General features: G+C 47.6%; 2 protein-coding genes across 6 annotated transcripts in view; one reads left to right on the plus strand and one right to left on the minus strand.

Annotated features, from left to right (window-relative positions):
* Them7 (thioesterase superfamily member 7) overlaps nt 1-17,054 on the plus strand; it is a 244,030-nt gene that overhangs the window by 173,493 nt on the left and 53,483 nt on the right. The gene's annotated exons all lie outside the window — the stretch shown is intronic.
* Rcn1 (reticulocalbin 1) lies at nt 1,230-15,466 on the minus strand. Its single transcript, NM_001108586.1, is given in 6 exon segments — nt 1,230-2,976; nt 3,954-4,153; nt 7,728-7,788; nt 9,447-9,625; nt 10,523-10,716; nt 14,779-15,466. Coding segments are annotated over 6 exon segments (978 nt in total). The 5' UTR covers nt 15,015-15,466; the 3' UTR covers nt 1,230-2,868.

Raw genomic sequence — 17,054 nt, forward strand, 5'->3', positions numbered from 1 at the left:
TGGGTCTTGGATTAACTCAGGTGCAAGTGCCACCAACAAGTCAACTCCCTACTTGCCTGCTGACACTTTTATCTCACACTCTGGCCTCTAGAATCATGAGGGGTTTTTTAAGTTTCTGTCCCAGCAAAACAGCTCTGTGCTTGTAGTCTGGACTACAGGAAACAAATAAAAATTGTAATACAAACCAAGACATAAAACATAGGGGGGAGGGGGATGTTTGCCCGGAAACCGGGAAAGGGAATAACACTTGAAATGTATATAAGAAATACTCAAGTTAATAAAAAAAAATAAAATAAAACAGCATGATATCACCATCAAACAGATCCGTAGGCCAATGAAAAAGAATAGAAGAGCCACAGTCAGTAGACACGGACAACTGAAAGCTTAAGCTAGAATAGAGAAGTGTCTGACTACTGCTCTAATAAAATCTGGATGATCTGATGCAGAAGGCTGAACTGGATATCTGTTTCTGATCTGATGGTTACACATTTTGTATGTGTATCATTAAAATGTTACACTGTGAAAAAAAAAAAAACATAGCATAACAGGGCAGGGGCCCAGGTGGAGCTCTGTTAAACTGTGGAGTCTGAAAGGCCTCAATGATGGGAAACATGCGTGTTACAGAGGTTGTGGGAAATGGGGGTTGTGTGCCCTGAATCTGAGAGGGCAGCAGGTGCAAAGGACAGGACCAGGGAAAGACCTCGGTGTTCTAAGTTATCTTCAGAGCTAAACAGCCTCCATCTTCAGGAGGTCAGCTGTGCCTACTTGGGAGTTAGGATTCCTGGAAGAAGGGGGTGAGGATGGTGGGCCCTCACCTGGAGTCTCTGGCTGTCTTCCCCAGTAATTTGTAATCAATTCTGCCCTAACTGAAGTGTGGCTTAGGGCTTTTAATTGCCTCAGCGAAACACCTTGACTAAAGAGCAAGTTGGGGAGGAAAGGGTTTACGTAGCTTACATTTCTATATTGCTACTCATTATTGAAATCAGGACAAGAATGCAAGCATGGCAGGATCCTAGAGGCAGGAGCTTAAGCAGAAACCATGGAGGGATCCTGCTTATTGGCTTGCTCCCCATGACTTGCACAGCCTGTGTACTTATAGAACCAAGGACCACCACAATTGGCTGGGCCCTGCCCCATTGATCACTAATTGAGAAAATGCCTTATAGCTGGATCTCACGATACTTCCTGAACTGAGGTGCCTTCCTCTCTTATGACTCCATATAACAAACTGACACACAGAACCAGGCAATACAGTGTGTGGCCTTGGGGCTTGGTCTCTGGATGTGAGGAAGCCACACAGTCCACGCTGGGTAAAGACTTTGTTGCATGGCTGCTTTGGGATGGATCAACCATGTTCTTGTCAGTATACCGTCACTCACGCTCTATACACAAGCTCAGGAAGCTCTCTACTTCCCCAGCCTGAACTACGCTGGCTGGCGCTGTTTAGGGCTTTGTTCATTTCTCACCCAGGGAGTTCATCTAAGCAACAAAATCAGTGAGGGTGGAGGATGGGGTAAAAGGGTGGGGAAAGGGGGAGAAAAAAGAAGACTAAAGAAAGAGGCAGTTCTCAGAAGGGAAGCAGGACCAGATCTGTTCGGCAGGCCCCACAGGCAATACCAAGATCTGGATTTTGTCTCAGGACGGATTCTACTGTGGAAATGACACTGGGTTCCCTAACTGCAGAGACGGACACGAAGTACAGAGGGATGAAATCAGCAGCTACTGATAGATTCTGAACTTGCTAGTAAATACTGAGTCCATTTTGATCTAGACCACGGACCCTGTTGAACGTTTAATCCCAGAGGAACAAAGAAAGCACGCTTTCTATGAAATCAAACACAAGACACATGGGGAAATCCGCAAAGACATCCTTTATTCTTCTCCTCCCATTTACAAGGTGGAATTGCACCTGTAATTGTTCCTCCAGATAGTTTGGTCAATGGCTTAGCTATCACCTTGCCCTGTCTCCTTGGCATAAGCTGTGCTAGAAGCAGGCTCAAAGGTTCAGGACTCAACAAATAATAAATTCCACTACATCTGGATCCCTAGCCTCACAGCCAGGAAGGGACTGCATTTCTATTCACTATTTTTTAAAAAACCAGACCCGGTTCATTAACATGTAAAAAAATTTCTCAAGTATATTAAAGTGTTGACCATGGTCATACAGTTTTTCAAATACCTGGCATTCATCTTTTTTCCTAATCCTAAAATTTCTTTCTTGTTCACATTATCTTTTTTTTGATTGCTTCTTAGTATTAAAAACAAAGCAAAACAAAACCCCAAAGATGTGGGTTTACTGTGCACATTAGCAGGCCCATAAGGAAAACGCACAAAAGTTTATATACCATTTATGATAACAGCTCCAAATATAAAGAGTTAGAAATACCATGCCTATTCCAAGGTTGGCTGACCTAGGAAAATACAACATTGACTCCTCCAAGCCTTACCTTCACCACCATTTAACAGTGGCAACTAAAAAAACCCAAAATTTAATAGTTCAAACACATAGTGATTATTCTGTGCAGTGTCCCACCCACCCACCCACCTTGAGCTACAGAACCCTTTCATGATTTCTTGCCCATTAATTAATTAAGTAGAGGAGGAGTCTAGAAAATCATGCTGTAGCAATGTATCCCCTCAGAGAACTGCAATTTGCCAAGAGTTTAATGTGCTTCAGGAAAAATCCTACTGGAATAAATAGTGATGGTTATTTTCCAGTAAATATGGAGTGAAAAATAATTTCTACCCCAATCTGAGGTATAATAGCATTGTTTAGGGACACAACTGCTATACACTTGACACCTATAGCAATCACCCAGAACATCGCAGAAAGCCGGAGGCCGTTGGCCACATGAGGATGAGTGTCCTTCAAAGTTCATCATGATTTTTGGTCAGATCTTCCCCGTAATTGGTGGCTTGGCTTCCCACAAACATGTTCCAGTTGTCTAGAATCTCCTCCTTGGTTAGCATCTCATCCTGAGAGAAAACAAAAGAGCGGTCAGGGGTCACTGGGAGCTCTTGCTGGTCAGCACTATGTCCACTAATCTGAGGGGGTTTCAAAGTGTACACCTAATCGTCCAGAAGTGCTCCTTTCTCATCTCCTGTGGCAACAGTGCCAAACTCCAAACTGGAACGGAATCTGGCTATTGGTAGAAGCCGCACTGGAGTGCCTCAGAGAGCTCCTGGGAACTCAGAAGGTAGACTCTACGAGCAATGTGGGTGTTCTCAAAACAGGCCAGAAAGACCCTCACTTCCCTTTCATGGCCTCACTGTGTAACATGTAGGTCTGCAAAGCTCAGTGTTTGGGGCGATTAAAGCCAGATGAGGCAGCAATGTTTTCCTAATCTTATTTATTTCCTCATTTAGATTCTAACAAATTATTATTACTATAGTACTAGGGACTGAACCCAAAGCCTGACTCATGATAGCCAAGTGCCTTGTGACTGAGTTACAAACACTCCCAGCCTGTTTACTTGGATTCCTATCAGTGGGAATGGAAATACTTTAAGTCATTTGAGCTCCTGGCCCCCAAACACACAAACAGAACCCCAGGCACTTGCTTGAGGTGTTTGACCTCTAAAGGGATGGACTTTCTATGTCAGACATGTTTTATAAATACTTGATGACTAGATGAAAGGAGAAACAAATTTACCTCAGGGCATACTGGGTGAATTTCTTACACCTATGGCCTGACCACATCAAAGATGCCTTAGTCCTACAGGGTGTGCTCGGTAATTTTAGTCTATGGCCCATGCCAGACTATGCAGGAAAGATGGCGTCTTGCTCCCTGCAGCTGTCATGGTACTGGTGTATTATATAGGTTTCTCCTGGAGAGTAAGAGGAGTAAATGGGAAATGGCCAAAAGGAGCCGATGGTGTTGCTAACAAGGCTGACAAACCCAACCCTGAACAGGCTGCTTCCTGTTGATTGATGGCTCTGAACATGGAAGCTACCTTGTTTTTGTCTGACTCATACACCAGATGCCGGGCCTCGGCCTGTGCATGGTCGTAGTCCTGAGGGAGGATCCAGTGGCGAATCTCATCCTTGTCCAGCTTCCCGTCCTTGTTCAGATCTCGGAAATCATTGAACTGCTCCCGTTCAGACAAAACCCAGTCTGGCTCAGGGCCATTATCCTCGTGAGAAAACATGTCCGCTAGAAAGCAAAGCTGTTTTCAGTTACAGAAGGCAACCAGGAAGGGAAAAACCAAAAAAGCTTGACCCCTGCATTTTCGGAAGGGTGACAGCCCATGGAGAGAACTAAATCACACTGGATACACAGCTGCGGGATGGCCACTGACAGGACTTGGTTAGAAGCCAGCGGACAAGACTTGGGTTCCTTAGTTCATGGTGTAAGCCCAGCGCTTGTGAAATGAAGATAATAATCAGTAAATTATATTTCTCAAGACCACGGGGCTACTTATGGGACGGCCTCTATTCTAGCAGGCACCATGAAGGGGAAAACAAAGTAACACTTTTCATAGTTGGAAGTATCCCATGAGTATCCGATGTATCTTTTCTTTTCTTTTCAATTCCTTTACACTGTCTGAAGTAGTGGCTGCTATTCCTCCATTTTACAATTGGGGTGAGGATGCATCCCACCGCTCCTGAACTGGAGGCTGCACAGGACCATCGGAGGCTTGCTGCCAACGCCATCTTGCCCTCTGTGCTCATTCAGTGGCTTACCTCAACTCCCAAGGGTTTTCTCAGACAACCTTCTTTCACTTCTCTAACAATTACTATAAGACAGATCATGTTCTCAACTTTATAAAGTGCCAGGGACAAAGAGAAGGGAACATTCATACACTACTTTCTGTGTGCTATTTTGAGACAGTGTCTTACTATGTCACTGGGCTGACCTGGAACTCACTAGTAGACCAGGCTACCTGGCACTGTCAGAGATTTGCCTGCTTCTGCTTGCCAAAAACTGGGATTAAAGGTGTGCACCACCATGTCCAGCCGCCATTCACTCTTTAATTTGGGTTATTTTGTTTTGTTATTGTCTGCTTACACATCACACGGGTGGTTTCTCTGAAGGAAACACAGTTTCAAAGCCATAAGAAGAAAAAAGTTTCAATATAGAGGGTGGGGTGGAGTGGGTGGGTGTGGGGACACTAACCAACCAAACAAGAAAAGAATAGAAAAGAACAGACCCAAAGCTTTCTGTGATGAAATTTCAGTATAGAAAAGAAACCTTTGGTATTAAAGTTTCAATTTGGGGAAAAAACTACCACAATGTTTCAAAGAAGAAAAAAAAAAGTTCTTCGTATAAAGTTTCAAGGTAAAGGGAAAGTCAGTCATCAGATTGAGTAGACACTTGAAAGAAGGGAAAAAGACAAGAAAAACCACAAGGTGGCCTGGCACGGGGACCCACCCCTTTAATCCTAGCACTAGAGGCAAAAGCAGGCAGATCTCTGGGAGTTTACGGCCAATCTGGTCTCCAATGCGAGTTCTAGGACAACCAGGGTTGTTAACACAGAGAAATCCTGTGTTGAAAAACCTAAAACCAAAGCAAACCAAGCAACCAAGCAACCAGTCAACCAAGCAAACAACAACAAACTCATGGCTAATACTGGCACATTGTGTGTGTATATGTTCCCATGTGTACTCATGTGTGGGTACACCAAAGCTTTATGTCAGGTTTCTTCATCCATTACTGACTTCATCTTGTATTCTGAGACATGGCCTTTCTTAATGCACCTGGAGTTTGCGGGCTGTCGAGACTGAGGGCTGGACCTTAAGCCCCAGAGTCCTGCAGTCTCTGCCTCCCGAGTGCTGGGATAACAGGTGTGTGCCACAGCTCCAGACTTGTTCTGTGGGTACTGGAGAGCTGAACCCAGGTTCTTATGCTTGTACAGCAAGCACTCTATTCACTGAACAAATGGCCACCCCTGAATACTGTCTTTTGAGAAATGATTACCTCATGAGCTAGTCTGAGCTTCAGTCAACCCTGCAGGAATGGGTGCAGTTCATCCTGTTACCCATCCTGAAACCCCAGGCAGAGGAGAATTACAGGGTTCTCTGAGGGTCACACAGTCAGTGGATGGGAAAACTAGGACTCTACATCCCAGAGCCTTTCCAGTGTGCCACACTAGCAACTCACTTAGCTTGCTTAAAGTGGGCACACCCTAGAAATCAGGCCCCTTGCCTGACAGGTTCATACATAAAGTCTTTCTCGATATTAGCTGCTGAAAATTCGATTACCAAATATAATACCCTCTTCCCCATCCTGCACATTCCAGAAAATAAAGTGTTTCTTTTAGTCAAAGTCACTCAGAATTGTGCCCCAGGCAGGCACCACCTCAATGAAGAGTTCAGGAGAAGTGTCAAGAACATACACTGCTAGCCCAAAGTACCCATGGTTTGTTTTGGTCAGGAAGCCTTTCTCTCTGTTTAATTCAATCACTGCTGTCATGGTGACAGGTTTGAGGCTCTGAACACTCCCCTCCCTTAAGTGCCTCTCAAGAGGCTCTACCACCTACACTGAGGAGGCCACTGTTAGCATCCATATGGTACAAAGCTAGAGTCACCTTAGCTGCTGAGGCAAAGGACCTGCCTATTTCCCATGACAGACAGGGAAATGTCCAGCTCTACAACCACGTGACTTTTCACAGCTAGCAGAAGCTGTGCTCAGCATTACCAGAGAGCTTGTCCTTATGCATCTGTTTTACACACACACACACACACACACACACACACACACACACACACACACACAGAGTTCTCCATCTCTTTCCATAAGTCAATACTCAATCCAGTGCTCCCCATGCTACCACCCCGACCCCAGTTTTAACTTGAGACAGGAAAAGGAGAGCTCTTATAAGACAGCCGCCTGAGGTTGCAGTCCTGAGCCACTGCTGGGCAGTTACTTGGTGGGGCTGCAGATCTTTGTACTTAGGGACTACAGGCTGCTGTGGATCTGAGTTTCAGTCAGGCAAATTTCCTGGTTTCTCAGTAAAAAAAAAAAAAATGTCAACTATGGTTCCTCCAGCTAGGATAGACCACCAGAGGATGAGCATCTCTAATTGACCAATCTCATTAGTCACAGTCTCACCCACCCACACTCAGGTTCTCAGCCAGCAGACCTATGCCTAATTTGAGTCTTCTCCTCTGTGATGGTTTGTATATTCTTGGCCCAAGGAGTGGCACTATTAGGAGGTGGGGCCTTGTTGGAAGAGGCGTGGCCTTGTTGGAGTAGGTGTGTCGTTGTGAGCATGGGCTTTTAAGACCCTCATCCTAGCTGCCTGGAAAGCCAATCTTCTGTTTGCCTTCAGAATGAGATGTAGAACTCTCAGCTCTTCCTACACCATGCCTGCCTGGATGCTGCCATGCTCATGCCTTGATGAACCTCTGAACCTGCAAACCAGCCCCAATTAAATGTTGTCCTTATAAGAGTTGTCTTGGTCATGGTGTCCGTTCCTAGCAGTAGAATCCTCCCATTTACTCTAGCCTCACCATAGAGCAGGCTCTCCAATCCCACTTAAAGGCAGCGTGACAAAGAGCACCCTGGGACCCGTGGGGAGGGCTGCTGGCTGGCCTCCTTTGGCTTTTTCTCCCCCTAAGGGAAGTTTAATTACTCACTTGGCCAGTTGGACCTATGCAGCAAATAGTGCTGGAGGGTCCTCTCTGTTGGGAGCTCCCAGCAGTGAGGCCATCAGTTCACGGGTGGGAGTGTGTGGAGAAGAATGTTGCCCACTGTGGACAGCTCAGCCACTGCAGCCCGCACTCACCGATGTACTCATCCTGGTCCACAAAACCATCCCCGTTCTTGTCGATATCCTCCAGGGTTTCCTAGGAAGTAATGGGGAAACAACAAGATGGCCATATGCTTTGAGACTCCTACTGCCCTCTTTGTCTGCCTTTATAACGCTTGGCGACTTATTCTAGTAGCTTCTGGGCAGCCCAATTACACTGCAAACAGATGACGGTTGGAATCCCCATATCCTTTCTCCACAATTTTAAATCGGAACCCTCTCCTCAAAAGAAAGAGTGTTTGTAAACTCACTGTGCTCTGACGCTCTCACGAAGCCCAGCACACCAACCGACCGATACCCACCACCAGACATCACCCTAGGAGTCTGAGAGTCCAGCAGGAGAAGCCCCAGATAAAAGCAGATTCCATAGTGAACAGCTAGGACCCTCAGCTGGTGTCAGAGACACATATAAAACTACAGAGATTTAAACAGTAACTGACTGTGAAAGTATTCTCCAATTAGCTGTATTTAGTTTTAAGTTCTCATGCTATGGATCGTCCTGTCCACCCCCCTCCCACATCAGTAATTTACTAAGGGAATTTACTGTCCTGTAACCCAAGGACTTCCTCATTCAGGAAAACAGTTGGAATCCAGAGCACCAATCTCGCTTGAAGGCAAACAATTTCCCTGTGGTAGCTACCCTGCCCCCCCCCCGCCCCATTTCATTAGTTATCACTCAATGGATGTTGAGTGAATATGAGAAATAATTCTTGGACCACTGCCTGGTCCTTGGGGTCATGGACGTCATGAGGCAAAGTATGAGGCAGGAGTGAGCATTGTCACTGACTGGGGATCTAAGATATTCAGAGCTGTTTATGAAAGAAAAAAAAAAAAAACCTTTCATTAACAGCTTCCCAGCGGCTGGAACTGACTCTGCCCAGGAAACAGGTGATGACATTTATTTAAATGTCATGAAAAATGAAGACAGGCGGGGCCCAGTGGGACACTATGGAAAGCAGTGACACTCGAGCCCTTACAGCACTGACCCTTTATAAGCTTGGCATCCAAGCCATCTGCCCACAGGGCATACAGTTGAAGTAGCAGCCTTCCAGCTGCAATCTCTGTGTGTTTCCATAAGGTTTTCTAATCCTTCCAAGATGAAAACAGGAAGAAGGTAGGAAGGGAGGGAGGGAGGGAAGAAAGAGAGTGCAACAACAACAATAGCAACAGCAACAGGGCAGAGTCTGGCTAGCGGCTCACTAACCCACCAGTTCTTTCTGAGTTTATCTAAATGGCGTCTCTCAGGCTCTGCATAACTAAGATGGGCCAGGTCATAAATGGGTACATATATCCTGTTTCCTGGGCTGAACAGTGAAGACAGGCTATCACATCTCTTCATTCTGTCTCTGTCCTTTATCTGCCACCTGACACTCTAAGACAGCAGAGCAGAGGGTAGAGATAGCCTCCCACTGTTTAATGGGGAGCTGCCCAGGGGATCTGCCTGGGACCATCTTTAATGGGCACCGTGCAAGTAAGGAACAGGCTTACTCCGTGTTAGGTGGCTTCCATCGGGTGTCTGTTACAACAGCTAGCTTGTCCTGACTACTTCCTGGACAGATAGAGATTTGACATATTCAACTCCAGTCCTTCCCCAGTTCCCCAGCAGGCTGAAAGTCTCCTTTTGGAAAAAGGGACAAGGTGTGGGGACAGTTTTCTCCCTGATCCTTTCCCAGTCTGGATTTTCACGGTTCTCACCAGAACTACAATCTCCTTCATATGTTCAAACTCCTCTGGGTGCAGAAAGGCAGTGAACTCCTCCCGAGTAGCTGTCAGGTCGCCATCGAGGTCTGAAGCCTTAAACCTCCTCTCATCCCGTGGCAGCATCTTTTTAAAGGTGTGATGATCAGAGCTATCTTGGAATTCAGCAGGGTTTCCTGCAGGGCACACACAGCCTTTTTAAAGGGAGCCTCTCCGTTCCCATTCACTTATGCTTCACACACATACAAGCCATCCTTACTCACCCACTGACTTCTTGAAAACACTTCTATTCAAAATGCCCCTTGCACTCTCCCTCCCTCCAAGCCATCCCATAATCGACCTCAGTGCCCAGCAGGGACTTTATAGCAGGTGCTCAAGAGCACAGGCTTTAGACCACACAAGTTCAGACCTTATTATATTATAGTCTTCTGCCTTCATTTACGCCTTTCCATCCAGGATATACGAGGATTCCCTGTGTTCTAGAATATCTAAATGCCTCTGCTGAGCTTTCAAGCTCTCAGAATCTGGCTTTGATTACCTTCCTTTCTCCCCAAGCCTGTCTCCCTGTTGTCCATCTGGAGGGTCTGTGGCATACTCCTCCCTCCTTCCTCTAACCTACTACTAACCCAAGCCTCACCCACCATGCATGCATTTCTGTGCCTCTGCCCCTCCAACAATGCCACCCTCCCCACAGTCTCTCCAAACTGAAATCCACGCTTCAAGGCCTGGTTTCCACCCCTCTCCCCACTTCACGGAATTCCGTTTCCTGATGATGCTTTGGGTGTACTTCATCCTTACTACCCAACGACAGCAGCAATTAGAAACTGTCAGAAGCATTTTTTTTTCTTTCTCTTCTCTGTGTGCACTTCTGAGAGTTTAAGCAGGGCCATGACCGAAGACTCCTTCCCCTATGTCAGTCAAAGGAAGCAACTTGGTACATTCTTAGTAGGTGGAGGAGGATGTTACACAACAGGTTTCACTTGAAGGTTGTGACATTTGGGTGAAGGAGGCAGCCATGATGAGCCTCCTGTGACCTTGCTCCCCACTGTGCCATCTCTGCTGTGGTGTCTTACCCAGGTAGTAGCCATAGGTGGCCTGCTTGTATTCTTCCCAGGAGATCTTTTCGTCTTTGTCCCTATCATAATCCTTCCAGACTTTAGCCACATTATCGTAGATGTATCTTTTCTGTACCCGTTTGATCCAAACTTTCAGCTCTTCAGTAGTAACAAGGCCGTCTCCATCACTGTCGATTCGATCAACAATTTTCCTGTAGTTTTTTAAAAAAAAAAAAGTAATAAAATGAAACCATAAATCCCTCAGGGCCACAATCAAAATTGTATGGTATTGGCCTGGCAACATGAAGCAATTTGCAGTCTTAAATGTTATAAAAATTCTAAGATAGATTCAGTCCATCTTCCTTCCAAAGATGATATGCCTTCTCCTCCCGGAAACCAGGGCCAGGGGCAGACAGCACTAATGGACCATGCCTCTATATCCTGAAACCTAGATATGAACTCAGAATTTTTCTCAGCTCAGGACTTTGGAGATGTCATGACCACCCGATGAGAAGTGGCCCGGAAGATCGATTAGGTCTAACTGTGTTGAGCTTTAGGTACAATGCAACAACAGGAAATTTTATGTTAATCGAAAGATAAAGGAGCTGTTTGTTTTTAAGTCCTACTCTCTTGTACTCAAGGATTTGAAACTTAAGGAGCAGGAGACCAATCCTGTTGGACAAAGCTGGCCCTCTGGCAGCTGAAGAAACTGAGCAGCTCTGCTAACAGGATATAGACCACTGTGCCCTCTTGGGTTTCCAACTCTACTTTGACCTAGGTTCTGGAGATATCAAGCTAGACTCTACCCAGGCATCCTAAACACTAATTCAGGGTAAAATCCAAGTTGGAAACTTACCGTCTGTCCGTCTCTAAGTTAAGTAGCTACAAGCTAAGAGTGTCACCTCTGTGAGGGACTTCCTCACACCCATACGCTAATGCTAACGTAATGTTTAAGAGACGTTCCACACACCTGGATGAGGTCCTACTGGCCAATGGAGACTCAGTATCTTTCTTTGGGGCTAGAATTCTATCAACCCCAGTGATACATTTTGTTAGTGGTAGTTCTAATTAACAGTTAACACTGACTAAATTAGAGAGGGGAACTGAATTCTTTAGTTCTTTATAAATACGGTTTGACCTGTAACTTTTAGTAGGAAAGATGAAGAATCGGGGAGGGGAAACCAGTCAACATCTCCTACCTGAATTCAAGGAGCCTAGCTCCTTTCTCGGAAAGTTGTGGACTTTAAAATGTCCCTTCAAGCACAATTTTAGCAGATCTGGGACTGAAAGATTGAATCACATGCATTTTCAGGCTTCTCTGGGGACAACCCGGCTGGTCGCAGCAGGATTCACTCAACACCAGTCAGGCTGGGGCTGCTCCAGTCTGAAGGACACCCTGGCAACACTACCCATTGGTTACCCATCGCCATGGAGAAGCAGATACTCAGGCCAACAAAGGCTCAATGGCCTGAAATCACGGGACCTATCGACATCCAGGGCCAGGGCCTAGATCCGCCCAACACAGGGCAAGAGCTCTAAAACTCTTGACTGGAATTATAGGAGTGGTCTTGACCTCTGGAAAATCACAGGAGTAAGATCCTGAGAAAGGAAATGGAATGTACTCTCCGAATGCATTAGTCAGGACATGTAGATCTTCCTGTGGCTCTGGTTATCTGTGTGACCTCATGCAAGTGAGTCTCTGAGCCCCACTGTGAGCAGAAATGCCCAAGTGACAAGACCTGTGAGGACTGAAGGGGAGGAAGGTGCCTTTTCTCACTGGGACAACAATGTAGGTGAAGGGTGGAAGTAAAATGCTAACTCCCAGCAAGTAAAAGCAGTCAATAAAGCCTCCAGGAGGGGTGCAGGGCAAAGGGAGTTCCCCTGACAGCTGCTGTCAAGGAGACAAGAAAAACCAGACACTTGGTGAACAGGTGAAACCACGTTGGAAAGTAACTGACATTTTTCTAAGATTACATGAGGCCACTGAACCTGGAACCTTTCCTTGTTTCCAGACGTCCTAACCATGACATGTGTTTTCAATAGACAGTCAAGGGATAGACACAGAGTTGCCAAGATGTAGCCATGCTACTCCCATGCCAGCCCAGACTTGAATGAAGGGGGCTGTTGAGAAAAAAGACAGAGAGGCAACTTCCCAGTGAGTTCCAGCCTAGATCTGTCATTTCCAAGAGTCCCAGCCCAATTCTGACCCAGGTGACCTTAGATGGGAAGGGGCTCCGGCCAGGGACCCGGAAGTTATCTTTGGTTCCTTCCTCAACACGGGGTCAAGGACAAGTGCTACCGTCTTTCTCATCCTAATTCCCAGGCGCAGTGACCCCAGCCTGCCCAGGACTCCATTTCTGCCACGGTTACACTCTGCACTCTACTGCCAGGCTTTCCCAACAAGGTTTGGGGATTAGGACGTCCTGTCCACCACACACAGACACTGATAACATCTCTACCTCCTTGAGGCTGTCCCTCTGATCTTTACTTTCCCTCCTCTTCTACCTCCCAATTCTTCTTCCCTGCACCCCTCCTGCCCCACAAGAGTTAAAACCATGATAAATAAGCGGGCCCCTCACTTCAGGAACACCTTTCTATTATCGTACACCCAGCAACCTTTGAACCATCCCATAAGCATACCACCTACAAAACCAGGCACCTCCCTCCAACCTGAAGCCCCCCCCCCGGGAGGGGGTTCCTGCAAAACACACGGATGATGTCATCATCTCAGCAATCCTGAAGGTGTTTGCCTGTCCTCCTCCACACTGGATGGTAGCCAGCACCCTGAGACCTAGAACATGAGGGTTCATCTTTGTACTTGCCAGATGTCAAACATGGTCCAAACACAGGAGCCACTGCTGTGCTTGCTAAATGAATAAATGAACAAAGTCTTCATACAAGGATGAGAACGTCACCACCCCTTCTACCTGGCACTTAAGCTAATTACCCTGATGTGGGAATTAAATGAAGCCAGAGAACCTAAACTTAAGTGTTTCCAGTTCCTAACTCCCTTTTCCTCCTTTCCAAGACAATGCAGAATGGCTGCAATCAGGGCCCCAGAATAACTCAGTCTCCAGGCCTCAAAGCAGCACAGTGTAGTGAATTTATCAATGGCCCCTATTGTTAAAGTCCCCAAAAAAGGAAGAGAAAGTACTTCCCTGACAAATAAAAGATACCGTGTGGAGGTGACTTTGAAGTCCAAAGGTCTTTTTATCAGCACAGGCAGATGCTCACCTACACAACAGGTATCGCTTATCCTGTCCCACTGAATACTCTGGCCTTTCCGTGGCACAGAGATGGCTGTGTTCTTTACAACTGTAGCAGAACTCGAAGTTCCTCCTCCCCCCCCACCCCCCAGGAGCAGGTTCTGGAAGCTCCGGTGGCCCACAGGCAGGATTGCTGTGTTCCTCCTCCTCAGCCCTGCCTTCACCTGCTCCTCACTGGCTTCTAGTCCCTCTGGCAGGTTTCTGGATAACTGCACAATGTCCATGTGTCTCCTGGGCACCAGGGTAGGGGTTACTGAGATGTTGCCCAGGTATGTTTCCTGATTCCAAGCTAAACTCACAATTCATCACCAAAGCCATTTTGCAGGGATTTTTGTTTGTTTGTTTTTGTTTTGTTTTATTTTTTGCTCCTGACAATCAGTTGTCAAAAAGCTGAGTGTCTCACCCATAATGTTGGAACTAGAGTCCAAAGAATCAGTGTCCATCTCTACACCTCTTCTCCCAATTAGCCCCTTTAAAAACCTGATTTCTATGTCTCTAAGTGAGATTTCTGGGGTGACTGGTCAGATGACAAGAACATTCACCCTGACCTAGAGACAGGCCAAGAACAAGCTTCTCCAGCTCTTACACATTTGTTTGATCTTGAGATTTTGTTTAAGCAAGTCTCAAGTACCTCTCTCTGGACTGTGGGAAAGAACCGGGTACTAAAAGGCCACAGCCAAAAAACTCTGGCTCACTCCAGTCTCTTCTGATGAAACCTAGATGAGGGGGCGGGCCCTCTCGCTCCCTGCTCCCCAGGCCGCTGCCACGTTCTCGCCTCCCGTGGGAAGCTATCCTGGCCGGGCGTGGTGGCGACCTCCACGCGGGGTCTGAGCACCGGTTAGCAACTTTGTGCCTCTGAGCCTAGCTCTGGCCTCAGCCCTAAGACCAACTGGCGCGATTTCGCTTTCGCTTTGCGCTCGTGGTCCCGCGTGGCTCCCTCCGAGGGGGCCGTGGGCCCCTGCGTGGTCCCCTGCGTGGTCGCTCGCGCGGCCCGGGCCGCAGCCTCACCCCAGCCTCTCCTTGCTCTCGTCCGGGCTTAGCTGATCGAAGGTCTTGGAATCCTCCTTGCCTAGGAAGGCCTCATGATCGTACTGGAAGCTCTGGTTGTCCTCGGGCGGCCGCTCGCCCAGCTCTGAATCGGGCCGAACCACGCGCTCCTTGCGCACCGTGGGCTTGGCCTGCAGCGCCAGCACCAGTGCCAGCAGCAGCCCCAGGGCGAGTCCCAGGCGGCCACCGCGCGCCATAGTCGCGAGCAAAGGGAGGCTGCCGGGCAGTGGGGGCTCGTAGCGCCGCAGCCGCTGTCCCCTCCCCAGCGAGGGGCGCGCCCGGCTGGCTCCGGGAGGCTCGGGCCGCCCCACTCACGCGCCCATTGGCCACGGCGCCGCCGGGGGAGGCCGGGGCCGCGGAGCCACGTCGCCAGCCAGGGTGGTGGGCGCTGGGCTCCGGTTTCGCCTCGGCCCCTCCCCGCGATCTCGTTGCGAGGGGCGGGCCCAGATGATGGGGGCTGCGGACTGGAGGGCTCTCTGCAAGACCGGAAAGAAGTACTTTGTGAAAATGCAACAGATGTTTTGGATGATAGCTCTTCTCCGCGGTTAGAGAAGCAGCGCTCCCGCTCAGCTTCCAGCTGAAAGCCCAAACCTCAGCCCAAGGCTACCCCGGAGATGAGCATTTAAACCCGGTTAACACAATTTGCAGTGTGGTTCGGAGCACTTGAGATTGGAAGGAGGCCAGGTTGGGTGTGGTCCCCTAGGTTAGGGAGGAGGCAATCTTATCATCCATGAGATAACACCGGAGGACTGTGGGAAGAGACCGGTGAGTAAGGAGTTCTTTTTAGCTCCTATGGGAGAGAGGCAGAAAGGCTTCCCAAAAGAAATAGATATCAAATTATAAAGCTTTCGTTTCTGAATGTTGGCAAGCCATTTTACAAACCCACTGTGTGACTCAAATTCTATCAGCGTATTAATTCCGAAATAATGACACCAATCAGTGATGGTCTGTGTTATATAACTTTCTGCAATGATGGAAATGTTCTCTTTATGGACTGACCTATATGTAGTGGCCATTGAATATTTGACATGGAGGTGGCCCAAACTCAATAGGTGAGCTTATTATTCTACACACACACACACACACACACACACACACACACACACACATACACACACACAAATGCATGCAAATGTCAGAGGGTCAACAGATCTTTTAAAGGGTCTCAGAAAACTGTGGTTGAAGAGAGAAGCCCCCTCCTACCTCCGGCCCTAACAGCTATAGTGCCATCTGTTCCCCTCCTTCACCTTTCTGACATTCTCGAGAAGAGGTCAGTGGGCGGCTATGCTTTTTGTCCCTGCAGTAAGGAAGTCAAGACAAAGCATAGATGCAAGTGCCTTTCTATAAAGATCATTTTCGGTTAGCAAATTAAGATGATGAGCCCGATACACGTAAGCTTCGAGGGATGTCTTAGCTAGGGTTTTACTGCTGTGAGCAGACACCATGACCAAGGCAACACTTATAAGAACAATAGTTAATTGGGGCTGGCTTACAGGTTCAGAGGTTCAGTTTGTTATCATCAAGGCAGGAGCATGGTAACATCCAGGCAGATATGGTACGAGAGGAGCTGAGAGTTCTACATCTTCATCTGAAGGCTGCTAATAGAAGATTCGCTTCTAGGCAGCTAGGATGAGGGTCTTAAAGCTCACACTCACAGTGACACACCTACTCAGACAAGACCACACCTATTCCAACAGGGCATATTTTCTAATAGGGCCCCTTGCTCCATGGGCCAAGCATATACAAGCCATCACAAGGGCATAATGAGAACAAACCAGCCACGGTTCTGCAGAGTCTACATAACACAGAAGACCAAGCAGGGAGGGTTTCCTGGAATGACTGACTGACAGAAACTGAGGGTAAGATAAGTAGGGTAAGCCAAGCAGGGGAATGCGGCTGGCAGAGGACAGTGGAGCTGGAAGTAATGCTCTGTGACCCTGTACGACCCCTTCTAGTTGTCAGGGAGATGGGAGTCGGGGAGGAGGTGATCCAGTATTTGATGGATTCAGCGTTCCTCAGTTGGCTTTCCATTGGGATAAGAAGTGCTATACTTGAATCTAGAAAAGTGTCAACTGTTGCTTAAGAGGTGTGGACTTGTAGCAAAGGAAACACAGTACTGTGGGGGTGAAGAACTCCCTTGATTGTTAATCAAGCATCCAGTGGGCAGCTCCCAGACGCAAAGAAAGCCCAGGGAGGGAGTGGCAGAGCTCCCTCTCCACTGCATGCTGCTGATGTTG

Source organism: Rattus norvegicus, chromosome 3, assembly GCF_021556685.1.
Source record: "Rattus norvegicus strain SHRSP/BbbUtx chromosome 3, alternate assembly SHRSP_T2T, whole genome shotgun sequence".
NCBI classification, from domain to species: Eukaryota; Metazoa; Chordata; class Mammalia; order Rodentia; family Muridae; genus Rattus; species Rattus norvegicus.